Genomic DNA, 20,845 nt, shown 5'->3' with positions numbered 1-20,845 from the left:
GCCCCAACCTCAGATAAACCATAAAGACTGTAGTAAATGAACATAGTTATATAGCCAAATATTCAAAGAGAGAACTAAAACTCTTCAACACGAAGACAAAGGGAGGAGACAGGAACAAAGACAAAAAAGAGACAAAGACAACAAAACCTCAAACAAACAAAAAACAAACAAACAAACAAACAACAAAAAAGGGGGGAGGGGGAACAAGGAGGGAGGGGAAAGAGGGGGGGGGTGGAGGGGAGGAAGATGTCAGCATCGCCTCAGGGAGGTTGCCTGTCAGAGAAACGGTCCCATGGTTCCCAAACTGAAAGAAAGGCAGGGATAGTATTATTCAAAGAGGCAGTAAGATATTCTAAAAAACGCATATCACGTATACGGGAGAGCAGGTCAGATTCAGAGGGAGGAAGAGTCCTTTTCCAGCATTTAGCAACAAGTGTCTTAGCAGCCAAGAACATATGGATAGCTAGCTTAAACAGTTTCTTGGGCAGAGCAGAGTGTGAGAGGTGCAAGAGGTAGACCTGAGGGTCAGGAGGGACCGATACTCCAAGAACATCTGATACCAAACGACTCACTAACTCCCAATACCCTGTGATAAGAGGGCAGGACCAGAAAACATGAAACAGTGTACCCAAAAACTCACCCCACAACGCCAGCACTGGGGGGGATATCTGGATTCAGCCTATTCAATAACTCTGGAGTATGGTACCAACCCATAAGTAGCTTATATTTAGTCTCCTTATAAGCCGTACATATAGACGCCCTAGAGGCCCGCTCCCATATTATCTTCCATTGAGGGAGAGTGATAGTAGTATTAAGCGCCTCCTCCCAGCGAGACATATAGCGATGAGATACCTGGACTCCCTCCTGAGGTCGGATTAGCAAGGAATACATATCGGAGAGAAGACCCCTCGCCTGAGGTCCACCACGACACAGCCTTTCAAAGCCCGTAGGGGAAGACACCACTAGTGCACCTAGCATGGAGGACATAAAGTGTTGTAGCTGTGAATAATGAAAACGCTCATACGAGGGGAGATCCCAACGAGACTGTAACTGAGAGAAAGGCAAGAGGGTACGCGACAAAGGGTCAACTACATCCGCCCAGCAAAAAAGGCCTCTAGACCCCCATTCCCTCACCATAAGAGAGGTCCGTCCAGGGGGAAAGCTAGGATGATAAAGGAAAGATTGAAGAGGGGAAGAGGGAGACAGCAGTTTAAATTTGACAGAACAGTAATTCCACACATATTTAGAAAATGCCATAGGACCCAGGAGAGGGGAGAGAGTAGGAGCAGAGGCAGGAAAAGTCCAAAGGAGAGCGTTAGGGTGGACAGGCGCTAACCACAGCTTCTCTAGTTCCATCCAGCGGCTGTAGGCATGATAGGTGGACCACGCCGCGAGATGGCGCAAATGGGCAGCCCAGTAATACTTCACCACATCCGGGACCGCCAGACCCCCAAACGCCCGCCCAGCCAACATCACGGACATCGGTAGCCGATGTCTTTTCCCGTCCCAAATAAACTGAAAAATAGCCGCCTGTAGGGAGCGCAGGGCCGACAGCGGGACCCGAACCGGCAGGGTTTCAAAAAAGTAGAGGAGTTTCGGAAGAACAGTCATTTTCACCGCGACAATGCGACCAAAAAAATAAATATATTGCGAGCGCCATTTTTCCATAAGGGCACGGAGATCCCTATAAAGGGGGAGATAGTTGGTGGAATATAGTGAGGAATAGTGAGAAGAGATCCAGACCCCAAGGTATTTAATAGCAGAGGGAGACCACCGGAAAGAATAGTTAGAGCGTAAAAGAGTAGAAAGCTGAGGGGGAAGGTTAAGAGGAAGGGCCTCTGACTTAGAAAGATTTACCTTGTAGCCATAAACCACCCCATAGTCATGCAGGACCCAATAGAGAGAAGGAAGAGACAGTAGAGGTCGAGAAAGCGTAATAAGAACATCATCAGCAAATAAACAAACCTTGAACTCCCTATCATGTAAGGAAATACCAGTTATGTCCGGATCACCCCTGATCATGGCAGCCAAGGGTTCAATACAGAGTGCAAAGATCAGCGGGGATAACGGGCAACCCTGACGAGTCCCATTAAACAAAGAAAAAGTAGGAGATGGCGAGTGAGGAAGCTTAAGTGAAGCTGTTGGGGAGGAGTAGAGACCCCGCAGTGCAGTCAAAAACTTCCCTGAAATCCCAAATTTCTGTAAAGTAGCAAAAAGGAACGGCCACCCAAGCCTATCAAAAGCTTTCTCAGCATCAAGACTAAGAATGAATGCCTGTTCAGATCTCCGATTGATCAAATTAATCAGGTCCACTACCCTCCTAGTCTTGTCTCCACCCTGGCGACAAGGGATAAAGCCAACCTGGTCCTTATGAACAAGGGCCGGGAGGAAGGAGCATAGTCTAACTGCCAAAACCTTAGAAAAAAGCTTAAGGTCAGAGTTAAGGAGGGCAATGGGCCGGTAACTGGAACAATCATGAGGATCCTTACCAGGCTTGGGTATGAGGGTGATAAGGGAGTTCAAGAAAGACTACGGGATCGTCTCCCCATCCAGAAAGAAATTGAAAAGAGGGACAAGTTTAGGCACCAACAAAGACGAGAATGTCTTATAGTACAGGTAAGGGAAGCCATCCGGCCCAGGGGAGCGACCAGAGGGGAGAGATTTAAGAACCTCAGAGATCTCCTCTCCAGTAATAGGAGCATTAAGAGCATCCCGGTCCGCCCCCTAAAGAGAGGGCAATCCACACCGAGAGAGATAGGCATCTAAGGCTGCCACTCTCTCCCCCGGGTCGGACGGCAACTGGGAAGGAAGTGAGTAAAGATTAGTGTAATAGTCAACAAACAGACGAGAGATATCAGCAGGGTGGTAATGAAGTACCCCAGCAGGGTCCTTCAAAGCAGAGGGGGATTGAGCAGCAGCCCGTTCACGCAAACGTCTCGCCAGCATAGTGTGGGCCTTGTTCCCCTTCCCCTAGCATAAAGCAATTGCCCCTCAACTTTATGGAGAGCCAGGTCACTTAAGCATGCCCGAGCCGCCACCAAGCCCCTCAGAGTCGAAACAGAAGGAGAACACAACAAGAGAGCCTGCAGACGAACAATCTCCATACGAAGTTCCCGAGATCGATTCAGAGTGTTCCGCTTGAGACCGGCGCCCAGAGCAATGCAATGGCCACGGATCACCAATTTGTGAGCTTCCCAAAGGATAGCCTGAGAGGACACAGAGCCTTCATTAGTGGCAAAGTAGTCGGAAATACACTGCTGCCTAAATGCTTCTCTAACTTGCATATACTTAAATATATTATCAGTGTGTAACTTCAATTTTCCCCTTATCTCTACCCAGTCTAATAATTTTCCCTGACTAAATATATGATTTACTTCAATTATCCCTCTAGTCTCCCAGTCCGTATAACCGGACATTTTTTTTAATTCTGGAAAGTGCTCATTGTGCCACAGAGGGGTACATCAAATACTACCTTTAATCCCAATTGTTCTCTTAATCTTCTCCCATACTTTACTTATTTTAATTAGTTCTATCAACCATCAGATTTAATCTGCCACTTTCCAGTAGCTCCCATAATAAATTACTTTTAACTCCTAGTTTCAAAAAATATTCCCTTATTACCTCTTGTTCGTGAATCAAAAACAGTGCCTGTGACGATAAGAAAAAGAGAAAAAAAATCTGGAATTTTCAATCCCCCACCTTCAAGGGGGGGGGGGGGGGGGGGTGTCAGATATTGTAGTTTAATTCTCACCCATTTCTGTCCCCAAATTAGCTAATTTAACTTTTTTCCCAAAAGACCAAAAAAACTTTCTTTGATCCATATAGGTGATACTCTTAAGAGATGAAGAACCATGGGTAACAGTACCATCTTAATTAAGGTTATTCTATCTTCCATGTTTAAATGCAATTTTATCCAGATATCAATTTAAATTTTTTCCAACATAGGTTGTAAATTAAACCCTTAAGGACCAGGCCACTGTCACTTTAAACATTAATAACTCTGGGATGCTTTTACTTATCATTCTGATTCTGAGATTGTTTTTTCAGGACATATTCTACTTTAACATAGTGGTAAATTTTCGTGGTACCTTGCATCCTTTCTTGGTGAAAAATCCCCAAATTTGATGAAAAAAATTAAAATTTTGCATTTTTCTAACTTTGAAGCACTCTGCTTGTAAGGAAAATGGATATTCAAAATAAAAAAAACTTTTGGTTCACTTTTTTGAGTTTTTACTTTTGGAAGACACCAGAGGGCTTCAAAGTTCAGCAGCAATTTTCAAATTTTTCACAAACTTTTCAAAACTCACAATTTTTCAGGGACCAGTTCAGTTTTGAAGTGGATTTGAAGGGTCTTCATCTTAGAAATTCCCCACAAATGACCCCATTATAAAAACTGCACCCCCCAAAGTATTCAAAATGACATACAGTCAGTGTTTTAACCCTTTAGGTGTTTCACAGGAATAGCAGCAAAGTGAAGGAGAAAATTCAAAATCTTCATTTTTTACACTCGCATGTTCTTGTAGACCCAATTTTTGAATTTTTACAAGGGGTAAAAAGGAGAAAATTTTTACTTGTATATGAAACCCAATTTCTCTCGAGTAAGCACATACCTCATATGTCTATGTAAATTGTTCGGCGAGCGAAGTAGAGGGCTCAGAAGGGAAGGAGCAACAAATGGTTTTTGGGGGGCATGTCACCTTTAGGAAGCAAAAAAAAAAAACACATGGCATACCATTTTGGAAACTAGACCCCTCGGGGAAAATAAGAGGTAAAGTAAGCCTTTATACCCCACAGGTGATTCACGACTTTTGCATATGTTAAAAAAAATTTTTTTACCTAAAATGCTTGGCTTCCCCAAAATTTTACATTTTTAAAAACGGTAATAGCAGAAAATACCCCCCAAAATTTAAAGCACAATTTCTCCCGATTCAGAAAACACCCCATATGGGGGTGAAAAGTGCTCTGCTGGCGCACTACAGGTCTCAGAAGAGGAGTCACATTTGGCTTTTTGAAAGCAAATTTTGCTCTGAGGGCATGCCGCATTTAGGAAACCCCTATGGTGCCAGAACAGCAAAAAAAAAAACCCACATGGCATACCATTTTGGAAACTAGACCCCTCGGGGAACGTAACAAGGGGTAATGTGAACCTTAATACCCCACAGGTGTTTCACAACTTTTGCATATGTAAAAAAAACAAATTTTTTTTTACCTAAAATGCTTGGTTTCCCAAAAATTTCACATTTTTAAAAAGTGTAATAGCAGAAAATACCCACCAAAATTTGTAACACAATTTCTCCCGAGTACGGCGATACCCCATATGTGACCCTAAACTGTTGCCTTGAAATACAACAGGGCTCCAAAGTGAGAGTGCCATGCACATTTGAGGCCTAAATTAGGGACTTGCATAGGGGTGGACATAGGGGTATTCTACGCCAGTGATTCCCAAACAGGGTGCCTCCAGCTGTTGTAAAACTCCCAGCGTGCCTGGACAGTCAGTGGCTATCTGGCAATACTGGGAGTAGTTGTTTTGCAACAGCTGGAGGCTCTGTTTTGGAAACAGTGGCGTACCAGACGTTTGTCATTTTTATTGGGGAGGGGAGGGGGGCTGTGTAGGGGTATGTGTATATGTAGTGTTTTTTACTTTTTATTTTATTGTGTGTTAGTGTAGTGTAGTGTAGTGTTTTTAGGGTACAGTCACACGGGCGGGGGTTCACAGTAGTTTCTCGCTGGCAGTTTGAGCTGCGGCAGAACATTTGCCCCAGCTCAAACTTGCATACTTACTGTAAACCTCCGCCCATGTGAGTGTACCCTGTACATTCACATTGGGGGGGGGGGGGGAGAAACATCCAGCTGTTGCAAAACTACAACTCCCAGCATGTACGATCTTTCAGTGCATGCTGGGAGTTGTAGTTTTGCAACAGCTGGAGGCACACTGGTTGTGAAACCAGTGTGCCTTCAGCTGTTGCAAAAGCTACAACCCCCAGCATGTACAGACAGTGGAAGGCATGCTGGGATGTGTAGTTATGCAACAGCTGGAGGCATACTACTTTGGCTGGGGATTGTAGCTATGCAACAGCTGGAGACACACTGGTTTGCTACTTAACTCAGTGTTTCACAACCAGTGTGCCTTCAGCTGTTGCAAAACTACAACTCTCAGCAGTCACCGACAGCCAATGGGCATGCTGGGAGTTGTAGTTATGCAACCAGCAGATGCACCACTACAACTTCCAGCTGGCACGTTAGTTGATTGAGCAAGCTGGGAGTTGTAGTTATACAACAGCTGAAGGCACACTTTTCCATAGAAAAAATGTGCCTCCAGCTGTTGCAAAACTATAAGTCCCAGCATGCCCTTTTTGCATGCTGGGAGCTGTTGCTAAGCAACAGCAGGAGGCTTTCACTCACCCAACTGCTGATCCATGCTGCAGGTCAGTCCCTCGCTGCCGCTCCTGGGGCCCCGATCCCAACAGGGACGCCGGGGATCGGGGTCCCCAGCTGCTGGGGTCCTCTTCCCGCACCCGATCACGTCCTCCGGAAGAGGGGCGGATCGGGTTGCGGGAGTGACACCCGCAGCAGGTGCCCTGATTGGTCGGCCGGTAAGCCGGCCGACGAATCAAGGCGATCGTGAGGTGGAACCAGTCAGAGACGGCCCCGATCAGACAGTAATTCCGGGTCACTGAATTGTGGCTGAATTGTCCAGCGATCATCATGACCCCCCTGGGCGATATGCCGCGATGCCTGCTGATCGCTATCAGCAGGCATCGTGCACCGGCTCCCCTCCGGCAAGCGCCGGGGGTCGGGAATGGACAGGACGTACTCCTACGTCCTCGGTCCTTAAGGACTCGGAAACGGGGGCGTTGGAGTACGTCCATTGTCCTTAAGGGGTTACGTTTATTAAATTCCTCAACCTTTTTCGAGATTTTTATACCCAAGTATTCCATATAATCTGTTGTTTTTAATATTTTTATATTTCCTATAGGAGAGCTGATTTCCTCATCCAGCGGTAGCAACCCTGATTTTTGCCAATTTATTTTAAACCCTGAAATTGCCCCAAACTTCTCCACCATTTGCACTACCTCCGGGACTTTTTGGATTGGGTTTCTAATAAACATAATCACATCATCTGCATATAGCAGAATCTTTTCCTTATCCCCCTGAGAACCAAACCCACAAAACACCTCAGTTTCATGTATATTAAAGGGGTATTCCAGGCAAAAACTTTTTTTTTATATATATCAACTGGCTCCGGAAAGTTAAACAGATTTGTAAATTACCTCTATTAAAAAATCTTAATCCTTCCAATTAGGGATGTAAGAAAAAATCGATTATCGCGATTTTTTGTTCCGCGATACTGAATCGATTTTAAAATTCTGAGAATCGATTTTTTTTATAAATTATTATAATTAACATTTACTGTATTTCACTCACTGAGTCACAGTCCTATTTGTCTGTCTTATTTTTTTTATAACACTTAAACTCCTGACCACTAGTTGGCAGTGTACCTGTTATCAGCTCTGTCCCACTCGCAGGCTGCTACCGTGAGACTACAGACTCAGAACAAACAGGAAGGAGAACGTACGCACTCACAGGACAACTCTCGCGGGATCTTGTTCTTTCTCAGCTAGAATAAGTTTTCCCAAGCTTTTAATAGGGAATATCGCGATATATCGTGATATATCGCCAACATGACAGTATCGCAATATATTGCGATATATCGAATCGCCACCCTGGTATCGCGATTCGAATCGAATCGCCAAATTATTGGCGATTCACACCCCTACTTCCAATAGTTATTATCTTCTGAAGTTTTCTGTCTAACTGCTCAATGATGATGTCATGTCCTGGGAGCTGTGCATGATGGGAGAATATCCCTTGCATAATGGGAAAATGTCCCCATAGGAGCTGGACAGCTCCCGGGACGTGAGTCATCAGAAAGCAGTTAGACAGAAAACAGCAACTCAACTTCAGAAGCTAATAACTATTGGAAGGATTAAGATTTTTTAATAAAAGTCATTTACAAATCTGTTAACCCCTTAAGGACCCTTGATGTACGCGTACGTCATGACAACCTGGTACTTGCCGCGCACCAGGCGGGGAGCGGAAGCAGATGCCTGCTGAAATGCTTCAGCAGGCATCCAGGGCAAACGCCGACATGGCCCCCCATGTCGGCAATTGTCGCAAATTGCAAGGGAAATCGCCCCTGCGATCTGCGGCGATACCCGGCCCCTGGAAGTCCGGAGAGGACGGGAGGAAGACCGGAGGACACGGTGGGGGATGGGGGAGTGCTGGGGCCTGGCCCTGGTACTTACCTCGTCCCTGAAGACCCGGATTCCGGCGATGAAGATGGCGGCGGCGGCGACAGGTGAGTTCCTCTTCAGCTGCGGTCGGGTCCTTTACAGCAATGCACGTTGCCTTAAAGCGACATGCATTTCTGTAATGGGACCCTGTATACTACAACTCCCAGCATGCCCAGACAGCCCTTGGTGTCTGGGCATGCTGGGAGTTGCAGTTTTGCAACATCTGGAGGTCCACAGTTTTGAGACCACTGTGCCCTTCCAGATGTTGCAAAACTACACATCCTCAGCATGCCCTTACTGTCCAGGCATGCTGGGAGTTGTAGTTCTGTAACATCTGGCCCTTCAGATGTTGCAGAACTACAACTCCCAGCATTCCTGGACAGTTTTGGCATACTGGGAGTTGTAGTTTTGCAACATCTGGAAGGGCACAGATTGGGAACCACTGTATTAGTGGTCTGCAAACTGTAGTCCTCCAGATGTTGCAAAACTACAACTCAAAGCATGCTGGGAGTTGTAGTTCGGCAACATCTGGCTCTAAAAATGTTGCCGAACTACTACTTCCAGCATGCCTGAGAATGTTTGGGAGTAGTGGTTTTGCAACAACTGGAGGCACACTGGTTGGGAAACATTGTCTGTTTCCTAACTCAGTGTTTCCCAACCTGTGTGCCTCCAGCTGTTGCAAAACTATAACTACCAGCATGCACTGATAGACTGTGCATGCTGGGAGTTGTAGTTTTGCAACAGCTGGAGGGCCCCCCCTCCAGGGTATATTCACATGGGCAGGGGGCTTACAGTGAGTATCAGGCTGCACGTTTGCGATGCAGCAAATTTTGCGCGGCAGCTCAAACTCGCAGCGAGAAACTCGCAGCTTTAATCCCCCGCCCGTGTCACTGTACCCTAAAAACACTACACTACCATAAAATAAAAAGTAAAAAAAAACACTACATATACACATACATACACATACACAGCCCCCCTCCCCTCCCCAATAAAAATGAAAAACGTCTGGTACGCCACTGTTTCCAAAATGGCAAAACAACAACTCCCAGTATTGCCGGACAGCCGTTGACTGTCCAAGCATGCTGGGAGTTTTGCAACAGCTGGAGGCACCCTGTTTGGGAATCACTGGCATAGAATATCCCTATGTCCACCCCTATGCAAATCCCTAATTCAGGCCTCAAATGTGCATGGCGCTCTCGCTCTCAGCATTTTATTGTTAAAAAAAATATTTTTTTTACACTAACATGCAGGTGTTGCCCTATACTTTTCATTTTGACAAGAGGTAAAAGGGAAAAAAGCCCCCTAAAATTTGTAATGCAATTTCTCCCAACTACGCACATACCCCATATGTGGGCGCAAAGTGCTCTGGGGGCGCACAAAAAAGGCCCAGAAGGGAGAGTGCGCCATGTACATTTGAGGTGATTTGCACAGGGGTGGCTGATTGTTACAGCAATTTTGACAAACGCAAAAATAAAAAAAACACATGTGACCCCATTTCGGAAACTACACCCCTCACGGAATGTAATGAGGGGTGCAGTAAGAATTTACCCCCCACTAGTGTCTGACAGATCTTTGGAACAGTGGGCTGTGCAAATTAAAAATTTCGTACAGCCCACTGTTCCAAAGATCTGACAGACACCAGTGGGGGGCAAATGCTCACTGTACCCCTTGTTACGTTCCTCAAGGGGTTTAGTTTCCAAAAGGGTATGCCATGTTGGGGTTATTTTGCTGTCCTGGCACCATAGGGGCTTCCTAAATGCGACATGCCCCCCGAGCAAAAATTGCTCTCAAAAAGCCAAATATGACTCCTTCTTTTCTGAGCATTGTAGTTCGCCCGTAGTGCTCTTCAGGTCAACTTATGGGGTATCTCCATACTCAGAAGAGATGGGGTTACAAATTTTGGGGGGTATTTTCTGCTATTAACCCTTGCAAAAATGTAAAATTTGGGGGGAAAACACACATTTGAGTGAATTATTATTTTTTTTTTTTACATATGCAAAAGTTGTGAAACACCTGTGGGGTATTAAGGCTCACTTTATTCCTTGTTACGTTCCTCAAGGGGTCTAGTTTCCAAAATGGTATGCCATGTGTTTTTTTTTTTTTTTTTTTTTTTTGCTGTTCTGGCACCATAGGGGCTTCCTAAATGCAACCAAAAACCATTTCAGAAAAACGTACTCTCCAAAATCCCCTTGTCACTCCTTTGCTTCTGAGCCCTCTACTGCGCCCGCCGAACACTTTACATAGACATATGAGGTATGTGCTTACTCGAGGGAAATTGGGCTACAAATATAAGTATACATTTTCTCCTTTTACCCCTTGTAAAAATTCTAAAATTGGGTCTTCAAGAACATGCGAGTGTAAAAAATGAAGATTGTGAATTTTCTCCTTCACTTTGCTGCTATTCCAGTGAAACACCTAAAGGGTTAAAACACTTACTGAATGTAATTTTGAATACTTTGGGGGGTGCAGTTTTTATAATGGGGTCATTTGTGGGGTATTTCTAAAATGAAGACCCTTCAAATCCACTTCAAACCTGAACTGGTCCCTGAAAAATTGTGAGTTTGGAAATTTTGTGAAAAATTGGAAAATTGCTGCTGAACTTTGAAGCCCTTTGATGTCTTCCAAAAGTAAAAACACGTCAATTTTATGATGCAAACATAAAGTGGACATATTGTATATGTGAATAAAAAAAAATTATATTTGGAATATCCATTTTCCTTACAAGCAGAGAGCTTCAAAGTTAGAAAAATGCTAAATTTTCAAATTTTTCATCAAATTTTGGCATTTTTCACCAAGAAAGTATCGACAAAATTCTACCACTATGTTTAAGTAGAATATGTCACGAAAAAACAATCTCTGAATCAGAATGATAAGTAAAAGCATTCCAGAGTTATTAATGTTTAAGGTGACAGTGGTCAGATGTGCAAAAAATGGCCGGGTCCTAAGGTGTAAAATGGCTGGGTCCTTAAGGGGTTAACTTTCCGGAGTCAGTTGATGTATAAAAAAAAGTTTTTGCCTGGAATACCCCTTTAATAGCTAATGGCTCCATAAACAATGCAAACAATACCGGCGAGAGGGGGCAGCCTTGCCTCGTTCCTCTTTCCAAATAAATCTTCTCCGAAGAGACACTATTAATGTTTATTCTTGCGCTGGGAGATGAATAAATTGTCCTGACTGCTTGGGAAAACAAATTCCCCATATCAAAATACTCTAAGACTTTTAAAAGAAAATCCCACTCCACCCTGTCAAACGCTTTATTGGCGTCCAAGGACAAGATGGAGCTGGGTTCCCCTCCCCCCCAGACTGAATGTTCAAGAATATTCTGTGTAAATTCACTGCCATATCCCTTCCTGCTACAAATCCTCTCTGTTCTTCACCTATAATTTGAGATAAAATTTTATTGATTTTATTAGCCCATATCTTTGCAAATACTTTATAATCTGTGTTTAGTAAGGAAATTGGGCAAAAATTCTCTATTTGATCATTATTTCCCCCTTTCTTTGGAATTAAGACAATTATTGCTTCCAGAATTGTGGGAGTTAAACTCCCTATTCTCAAGGATTCATGAAAAACTTCCAATAGATAGGGTAATAGTACCTTACCGAATCTTCTATAAATTTCAAAACATAGACCATCTGATCCAGGCGCAGAATTCCCAGAGAAAGATTTAAGGTAATGTCTTTATCCAGCATATTTATCCAGCATATTTCTGTCCTCCTCCCTTATCTTAGGGCCATTTTTCTTTGCTAAATACCGCTCCATGTCTATCTCAGTTCCGTTTAGTTCTGATTGATATAATTTTTGATAATAATCTACTGCTACGGCTAAAAAATTCCCTTCCCCTCTTACCAGGTTACCTTCTTTATTTTTAGATAACATCTCTCTAGTTTCTTTCTGGTTTTTAATTATATTTGCTAGCCTTTTATTTGATTTACCTCCTTCTATAAATTTTCTTTGCCTCCAGAAGAGTAGCCTACGTTGAGCATTTTCAAGATTAAGTTCTTTATACTTATTTTGGGATAGTTCTAATTTATTCCAATTTTCTTCCCCTGGGGATTCAGCAAATTCACTTTCCCTCTTCTTTATTTCTTTTATCAGAATTTCTTCCTTTTTAGCCTGTTTTTTAACAAATAAAATATCTTAAAGCATTTTTGAGGGGTATTTTGTTTAAAGGGCGTCCCAGACCATGAATAAATTTGTAGAAGTTTTATTTATCTCCCAGAACCATCTAATTTCTTCTTCCACCCCGTTCGTAACTCCGTCTATTTCTAACCAATGTGGATTAATTTTCATATACTTTTTATTTCCCATTATTTTTTTTCCATAATCTAGGGAGCAGACCATCAACATAGTTACATAGTTACATAGTTAGTACGGTCGAAAAAAGACATATGTCCATCAAGTTCAGCCAGGGAATTGAAGGGTAGGGGCGCGGCGCGACATTGGGGAAGGGATGGGATTTTATATTTCTTCATAAGCATTAATGTTATTTTGTTCCAGGAATGTATCTAATCCTGTTTTAAAGCTGTTAATTTTTCCTGCTGTTACCAGTTCCTGAGGTAGACTGTTCCATAAGTTCACAGTTCTCATGGTAAAGAAGGCGTGTCACCCCATGAGACTAAACTTTTTCTTCTCCAGACGGAGGGAGTGCCCCCTCGTCCCTTGGGGGGGTTTAACCTGGAACAGTTTTTCTCCATATTTTTTGTATGGGCCATTAATATACTTATGTACGTTTATCATATCCCCCCTTAAACGTCTCTTCTCAAGACTAAACAATTGTAACTCCTTTAATCGCTCCTCGTAGCTAAGATGTTCCATGCCCTAATATTAGTTTAGTCGCACGTCTCTGCACCCTTTCCAGCTCCACAGTGTCCCTTTTATGAACAGGCGACCATAACTGAACAGCATATTCCAGGTGAGGCCGTACCAATGCTTTATAAAGGGGGAGTATTATGTCCCTGTCCTTTGAGTCCATGCCTCTTTTTATACATGACAATATCCTGCCGGCTTTGGAAGCAGCAGCCTGACATTGCATGCTATTCTGTAGTCTGTGATCTACAAGTACACCCAGATCCTTCTCTACCAGTGACTCTGCCAGTCTAATCCCCCCTAAGACATACGATGCATGCAGGTTATTAGTACCCAGAGGCATAACTTTACATTTATCCACATTAAACCTCATTTGCCAAGTGGATGCCCAGACACTTAATCTATCCAAGTCATCTTGTAACTTATGCACATCCTCTATAGACTGTACCGTGCTACAAAGCTTGGTGTCATCTGCAAAGATAGAAACAGAGCTGTTAATGCCATCCTCTATATCATTGATGAATAAATTAAACAACAGCGGTCCCAGTACTGAAACTTGGGGTACACCACTAATAACCGGGGACCAATCAGAGTACGAATCATTGACCACCACTCTCTGGGTACGATCCATGAGCCAGTGTTCAATCCAGTTACAAACTAAAATTTCCAAACCCAAAGACCTTAACTTACCTGTCAGACGTCTATGAGGGACAGTATCAAATGCTTTAGCAAAATCCAGAAACACTATATCCACAGCCATTCCTCTGTCAAGGCTTCTACTCACCTCTTCATAAAAGCAAATTAGATTGGTTTGACAACTTCTATCCTTAGTAAACCCATGCTGGCTATCACTTATAAAACTATTATCCCCTATGTATTCCTGTATGTAATCCCTTATAAGTCTTTCAAACAATTTACCCACAATGCACGTTAAACTTACCGGTCTATAGTTTCCTGGGGAAGACCTAGTGCCCTTCTTGAAGATTGGTACTACATTCGCCTTGTGCCAGTCCCTTAGAACAATACCAGACACCAGAGAATCTCTAAATATCATGAACAGGGGTACAGATATTACTGAACTTACCTCTCTAAGAACTCTTGGGTGCAATCCATCTGGCCCTGGAGATTTGCTTACATTTATATTACTTAACTTACCTTGTACCATCTCTACATTAAGCCAGTTCAGTACATTACATGATGTGTTACCAGCACTGACCTGGCCAATGTCAGCTCCTCCTTCTTCCCTTGTATATACGGAACTAAAGAACCCATTCAGTAGCTCCTCCTTCTCTTTATCGCCTGTGACAACCTCCCCATTATCATTATTAAGGGGTCCTACATGCTCTGTCCTTGTTTTTTTGCATTTATATATCTAAAAAAATATTTAGGATTAGTTTTGCTTTCTTTGGCCACCTGTCTCTCATTTAGAATTTTTGCTGTTTTTATTACATTTTTACAGATTTTATTAAGCTCCTTGTACTGTTTAAATGTTATAGCTGACCCATCAGATTTGAATTTTTTGAAGGCTATTTTTTTGTTGTTTATTGCTCTTTTAACATCATTTGTCAGCCATGTAGGATTTAGTTTTAATCGTTTATATTTGTTCCCCTTTGGTATATATTTAGCTGTATAGTTATTTAGAGTTGATTTAAAGATGTCCCATTTACCTTCTGTATCAGTATTTGAGAACACCTCCCCCCAGTCTATGTCCTGTAGTGCAGCTCTCAGCCCAGGGAAATTTGCCTTTTTAAAGTTATATGTTTTTGCCTTCCCCGTCTGTCTTTGTTTTCTACATTTTAAGTCAAAAGTAACTATATTGTGGTCGCTATTACCAAGGTTTTCCCGCACAGTTACATTACCAACCAGCTCTGCGTTGTTGGAAATGATCAGATCCAACAAGGCATCACTTTTTGTTGGGTCCTCCACAAACTGGCCCATAAAATTATCCTGCAATAAATTTAGGAATTGTCGCCCCTTTGAAGTTTTAGCCAACCTCGGACCCCAATCTATATCAGGATAGTTAAAATCTCCCATTATTACCACTGTACCTGCCCGGGCGGCCCTCTCTATTTGTTTATGCAGCCGACCTTCTATCTCTTCAGTGATATTAGGGGGTCTGTAGATTACACCAAGTATTATTTTTTCAGTATTTCCCTCCTTTTGTAATTCTACCCACAGTGATTCCACCTCAGAATCATCACACACTATGGCATCGTTCACACTGACTTTCATACCACTTCTAACATACAGACAGACTCCACCACCTTTTCTGTTCATCCTATCCTTGCGAAACAATGTAAACCCCTGCAGATTGACAGCCCAGTCATGCGAGGAGTCCAGCCATGTCTCAGTGACCCCAACTATATCAATATGTTTCTCTAGTATCAAGGCCTCAAGCTCCCCAATTTTATTTGCTAAGCTTCTGGCATTTGTGAACATACACTTTACATTTCCATCCTTTATGTTATTGGGGTTAATGGGATTCAAGGGTGTAAGTTTTATTTTCCTATGAAGCCTATTCCTATTAACTATTCTAACCCCTCCCTCCGCTCCACCCCCAGGTACATTTATAATTCCCACCTCTCTGTCTACACTATCTTCCCCCTCTTTGCTGTAGGTTCCCGCCCCCAAGTCCCTAGTTTAAACACTCCTCCACCCTTCTAGCCATCTTCTCCCCAAGCACAGCTGCACCGTCCCCATTGAGGTGTAGCCCATCCCTACGGTAGAGCCGGTAACCGACAGCGAAGTCAGCCCAGTTCTCCATGAACCCAAACCCTTCCTTCCTACACCAGCTTCTGAGCCACTTGTTTACCTCCCTGATCTCCCGCTGCCTCTCTGGTACTCGTGGTACTGGTAGTATTTCAGAAAATACTATCTTGGAGGTCCTTGCCTTAAGCTTGCGGCCTAAGTCCCTGAAATCATTTTTAAGGACACTCCCCCCTACCTCTTACTTTGTCATTGGTGCCAATATGTACCATGACTGCTGGGTCCTCTCCAGCCCCGCCCAGCAACCTGTCAACCCGATCCACGATGTGCCTAACTCTTGCGCCAGGCAGACAACACACTGTTCGGCGATCCCGGTCTTTGTGACAGATCGCCCTGTCTGTCCCCCTAATAATTGAGTCCCCCACCACTAGTACCTGTCTTGCCTGCCCTGTACTCCTCCCTCCCTCCTTACTGGAGCAGACACCCCCCTGGCGGTTAGAGGCAGTATCCTGCTGCAGTTCTGCTAGCTCTGTAATGGCATCCCCCTCATCTGCCAAGCGGGCAAACTTGTTGGGGTGTGCCAGTTCAGGACTAGCCTCCCTGACACTTTTTCCCCTACCCCGCTTTCTAACTGTAACCCAGCTAACTGCCTGACTGTCCTGCAATTCCGTCCCACTGTCCTCCCCCACCTCTACTCCCGAGAGTGCCTGCTCAGTGAGCAGGAGACTCCTCTCCATGTTGTTAATGCTTCTCATTGTTGCCAGTCGCCCCTCTAGACGCAGGATCTGGGCTTCCAAACGGACAACTAGCACACATCTCGCACAACAATATGCACCCTCAAGCTGTTGTTCAAGGATTGCATACATTGAACAGGATGTACATTGGACTGCATTTTCCAACATGGAGGCCATCTAGTTATGGGGATTTCACAAATGTATAGGCAAAAACAGACAGTCAAAATTACACTTCAAATTTTTTGTAGACCTTGTGGGTTCAGAAATTAACACTTACAGCGATCTCAAACTCCTGTTTTTGTAACTCCTCTTTAACGCCCCCTCTTACACAGCAACACTCAGAAGAGCAAGCTCTCAATAAGAGTCCCAAGCTAAGATTTATACACCTGTGCCCAATCTACTCCTCCTCCCCCTAGAGGTGGAACAGAGAAAACATTTTTTTAAAAAAGGGTGTTAAAACTCTAACAGTTATCCCGCTATGTGCAAGAGAGAAAGACTTACCCAAAATATGAATGTGGACTATAGGCAGTCGCACCCACTCCACTCCACAGATTCACTCCGCACAACAGATAATCACAGTTTTTGTAACTCTTTCACGCCCCCTCTTACACAGCAACACTCAGAAGAGCAAGCTCTCAATAAGAGTCTCAATAAGAGTCCCAAGAGTCAACGCGTGGTCTGAGACTGATTTAGGTTTGTAACTCATCTTACCCACAGATCTCAACCCAATTTAATTTGTCAAAATCAAGTCTATCCTAGAGGCCGACTTAAATGTGGTGCTACAACAGGAAAATACTTCTTTAGTAGGATTCAAACATCTCCAAACATCTTTCCACCCGATTTCCTCACAAAACCTAGCTAATCTTGTCTTCTCTTTCCTTATTTTATTCACCTTACAATCTTTCTCATTATCCATTACACAGTTAAAATCACCGGAGATAAATATATCTTTATAACATTTCCCATTCACAAAATCCATCAAATTTAACAATACTTCCAACGAGAACGGGGGGGGGGGGGGGGGGGGGTATATATATAAAAGCTAGAATTTCCCCACTTCGCATATAAAAAAATATATCTCCCATTATTGTCTATTTTAGTGGCCCTAATCTATATATTAACTTTTTGGTGTATCAAAACCGAAATTCCGGCCGCATAGTTTGATACAAAGGAGTGATAAAGGTGTTTTGCCCATTTCTTTTCTACCATATATACCGAGTCTTTAGTCAAATGGGTTTCAATAAGACAGATTATAGCCGGAAGGTAGGCAGAGCGGGGGTGATCTGTCCTTAGTGCAGGTACTACAGTAGTAGTAGTAGTACCTAAATAATGTCGAAAATAAAGAAAATAAAGCAGAAAAGTTGTAAAAATAAAACACACTTTATGAAATACATTATTAATAAAAAGTTTCACAAAATTAATTCAAAAAATATTTTTACAAATACATGGCCTCTTTATAAATGTTTAATATTGTAGGCTACATTTTTATGTCCCTGCCCTCTTATGTCCCTGATTGAAAATTAATAAAATTTTGTTCTAAAAAATCTAAATTTCGTTCCGTACAATTTATTCCATCCCTACGGCATCATTTTTTTTTTTTTGGTACCCCACAAAAATGCCCGCAGGGAAACTGCCTACGGGTCCAAATATGCACTTTCCACACAAAACCAGAAAAAACGCTAAAATGCAGGGAAAATCAGTGTCAATTTTCCTGGTGTTTTTTTTTTTCTGGTGTTTTTTTCAGGTGTAAAAAAAAACCTAGCTTCAGAAATGTTGTTCACTTTACATTGTCAGAGCAATTACTGAAATAATATATGTTTGCTCTTGTCTTAGGATAACAGCAGGAATTTGCTTTCGTACATTGTTTCATACTATTTACGCCACTTTGATGAGGTAAGTCTGCTTTATTTACTATTTCTAAAATATTTAATTCAATGATTAAGAATAAAGTATTTAAAATACTATTTAAATTTAAATAGCATCTATGTCAAGCACCCAAAATATTTTTTTAAAAATTTGCCAAATCCCAAAGAAGTCGTAAGCAGGTCGCATTCGCATACGACTTGTATTAAGGTCAGTGGTGTCAAGGTCACATGCAACATACATCCTGCAACCAAAAAGCCATCAAACACAATTCCATTCACTAACGTCTGAAATGGACTTTGATCGTTATGTTGTTTGACCAGTCATTTAACACCTCATAACCTGACCCATATATATCTACGTCCTGCCGTGTATTCTGCCTATGAAGTAAGCATAGAAGCTTCGCTCACTATATAAATGGTGAGTGATGGGACTCACTGCTGTCAAGACAGCCATGAGCGATCACGCTTATGTCCGCTATTATTCCTTTAGATACAGCGACCAGTGCCCAATTATGGCTGGTGGGTTGGGGGCTCTCATCTGACCCCCTGCAGAGTGATCGTGGACTTCGATGAGATATTATAGAAGACAGAGGGCTCCTACTTACCTCTGTACAGTTGATCATTTCTTTTCTTGTATAGTAGAATTAGAATTGATTTTCACTTAGATTTAAAGGTAATTATTGTGATAAATTTTTCCACGTTGTTAAAGTGGAATGAAAAAATAACTTGTTCAAAAAATTTAATAAACAAAAACTGAAAAGTCATTGCATATGTATTTACCCAGTTTGCTATAAAACCCCTAAATAAGATTTGGCCCAACCTATTAATTTGAGAAATCAAATCGATCCAGATCTCCAGTCACTTCAGGAAACATGAAAGAAAAAGGCATTTGCTCTACCCGCATTTTCTCTACGCCCTCGCGTCCTGGGACTTAAAGACTGAGGGCGTACCAGTATGCCCTGAATGTTTCCGTTCACCGGCGGTAACCGGATGTTGAACGGAACGGGATACCCCCCATGTCGACGATCGCTGCAAATTAGCCAGTAAATTTAGACCGGCGATTTGTGGCAATTCTGGGTCAATCGGGTCTCCGGTGACCTGGAAAAAAAGGGTGATTGGTGCTCCAATAACCCTTGCCCAGCAGGAGTGGGGTGCCACCTCACGATCGTGTGATTGGTTTGGTCGAGACAACTGACCAATCACTATCCTGCTGGGTGGTGATCGGGGTGGCGATAAGGGCAGTCAGGGGTCCCTTTCCTGCCCGGAGCATTATGTAAAAAATTTTTCTATGAAGAAGTGTGCCTCCAGCTGTTACATAACTGCAACTCCCAGCATGTACGGACATCCAAAGGGCATGCTGAGAGTTGTAGTTGTGTGCCTCCAGCTGTTGCATAACTACAACTCCCAGCATGCCCTTTGGCTGTCGGCGCATGCTGAGAGTTATAGTTTTGTTTGTTACCTAACTCAATGTTTCGCAACCAGTGTGCCTCCAGCTGTTGCAAAACTACAACTCCCAGCATGCACTGACAGACAACACATGCTAGGAGTTTTAGTTTTACAACAGCTGGAGGCACACTGGTTGCGAAACACTGAGTTAAGTAACGAACCCTAACTCAGTGTTTCGCACCAGTGTGCCTCCAGCTGGTGCATAACTACAACTCCCAGCATGTACGGTCTGTCAGTGCTAGCTGGGAGTTGTAGTTTTGCAACAGCTGGAGGTTTGCCCCCCCCCCCCCCTCCCCCATGAGAATGTACAGGGTACCTTTACACAAGTGGGGGTTTACTGTGAGTTTCCCGCTGCAAGTTTGAGATGCGGCAAATTTTCCGCCGTAGCTCAAACTCTCAGCAGGAAACTTGCTGTAAACCCCCACCCATGTGAATATACCCTAAAAATCCTACACTACACAAAATAAAAAGTAAAACACTACATATACATAGAAACATAGAATGTGTCGGCAGATAAGAACCATTTGGCCCATCTAGTCTGCCCAATACACACAGCCTTACACAGTAAAATCTATATATAAAACTCAATGCGTGTGTGTGTGTGTGTGTATGTGTATGTTCCAGCATCACGTCCAAATGGCTAAAGATATTAACATGAAACTTGGCACACATGTTACTTATATGTCAACAACAAACATAGGATAGGTGATTTAACCCTTACCCATCCCCATTTGCCAGGGGCGGGGTTTATGTTTAAAGTCCCATACAAGTCTATGGGAAATATATGTTACTGCAGAACTTCCAAACGGCTGGAGATATGTCACATGTTTCTTACATGTCCACTTAAAATATAGGATAGTTAATTTAACCCTTAACTACCCCCATTTGTGAGGGTCTGGGCTTTTGTTTAAAGTCCCATGCAAATCAATGGGAAATGTAAGTTCTCACATAACTTCCGTACGGCTGGAGATATTTCAATACCTGGAACACA

The 20,845-nt window shown here is 43.0% G+C and overlaps 1 protein-coding gene across 1 annotated transcript in view; it reads left to right on the top strand.

Annotated features, from left to right (window-relative positions):
* Positions 1-20,845, top strand: part of FMN2 (formin 2) — a 660,180-nt gene that overhangs the window by 497,971 nt on the left and 141,364 nt on the right. The window contains exon 12 of the mRNA XM_056566943.1: positions 18,377-18,436. Within this exon, the coding sequence (XP_056422918.1) occupies positions 18,377-18,436 (60 nt within the window). The remainder of the gene's footprint in view (positions 1-18,376; positions 18,437-20,845) is intronic.

Source organism: Hyla sarda, chromosome 3, assembly GCF_029499605.1.
Source record: "Hyla sarda isolate aHylSar1 chromosome 3, aHylSar1.hap1, whole genome shotgun sequence".
Taxonomy (NCBI): domain Eukaryota; kingdom Metazoa; phylum Chordata; class Amphibia; order Anura; family Hylidae; genus Hyla; species Hyla sarda.
The sequence above is the reverse complement of the archived record's forward strand: the minus strand, read 5'-3'. Positions and strand labels throughout refer to the sequence as shown.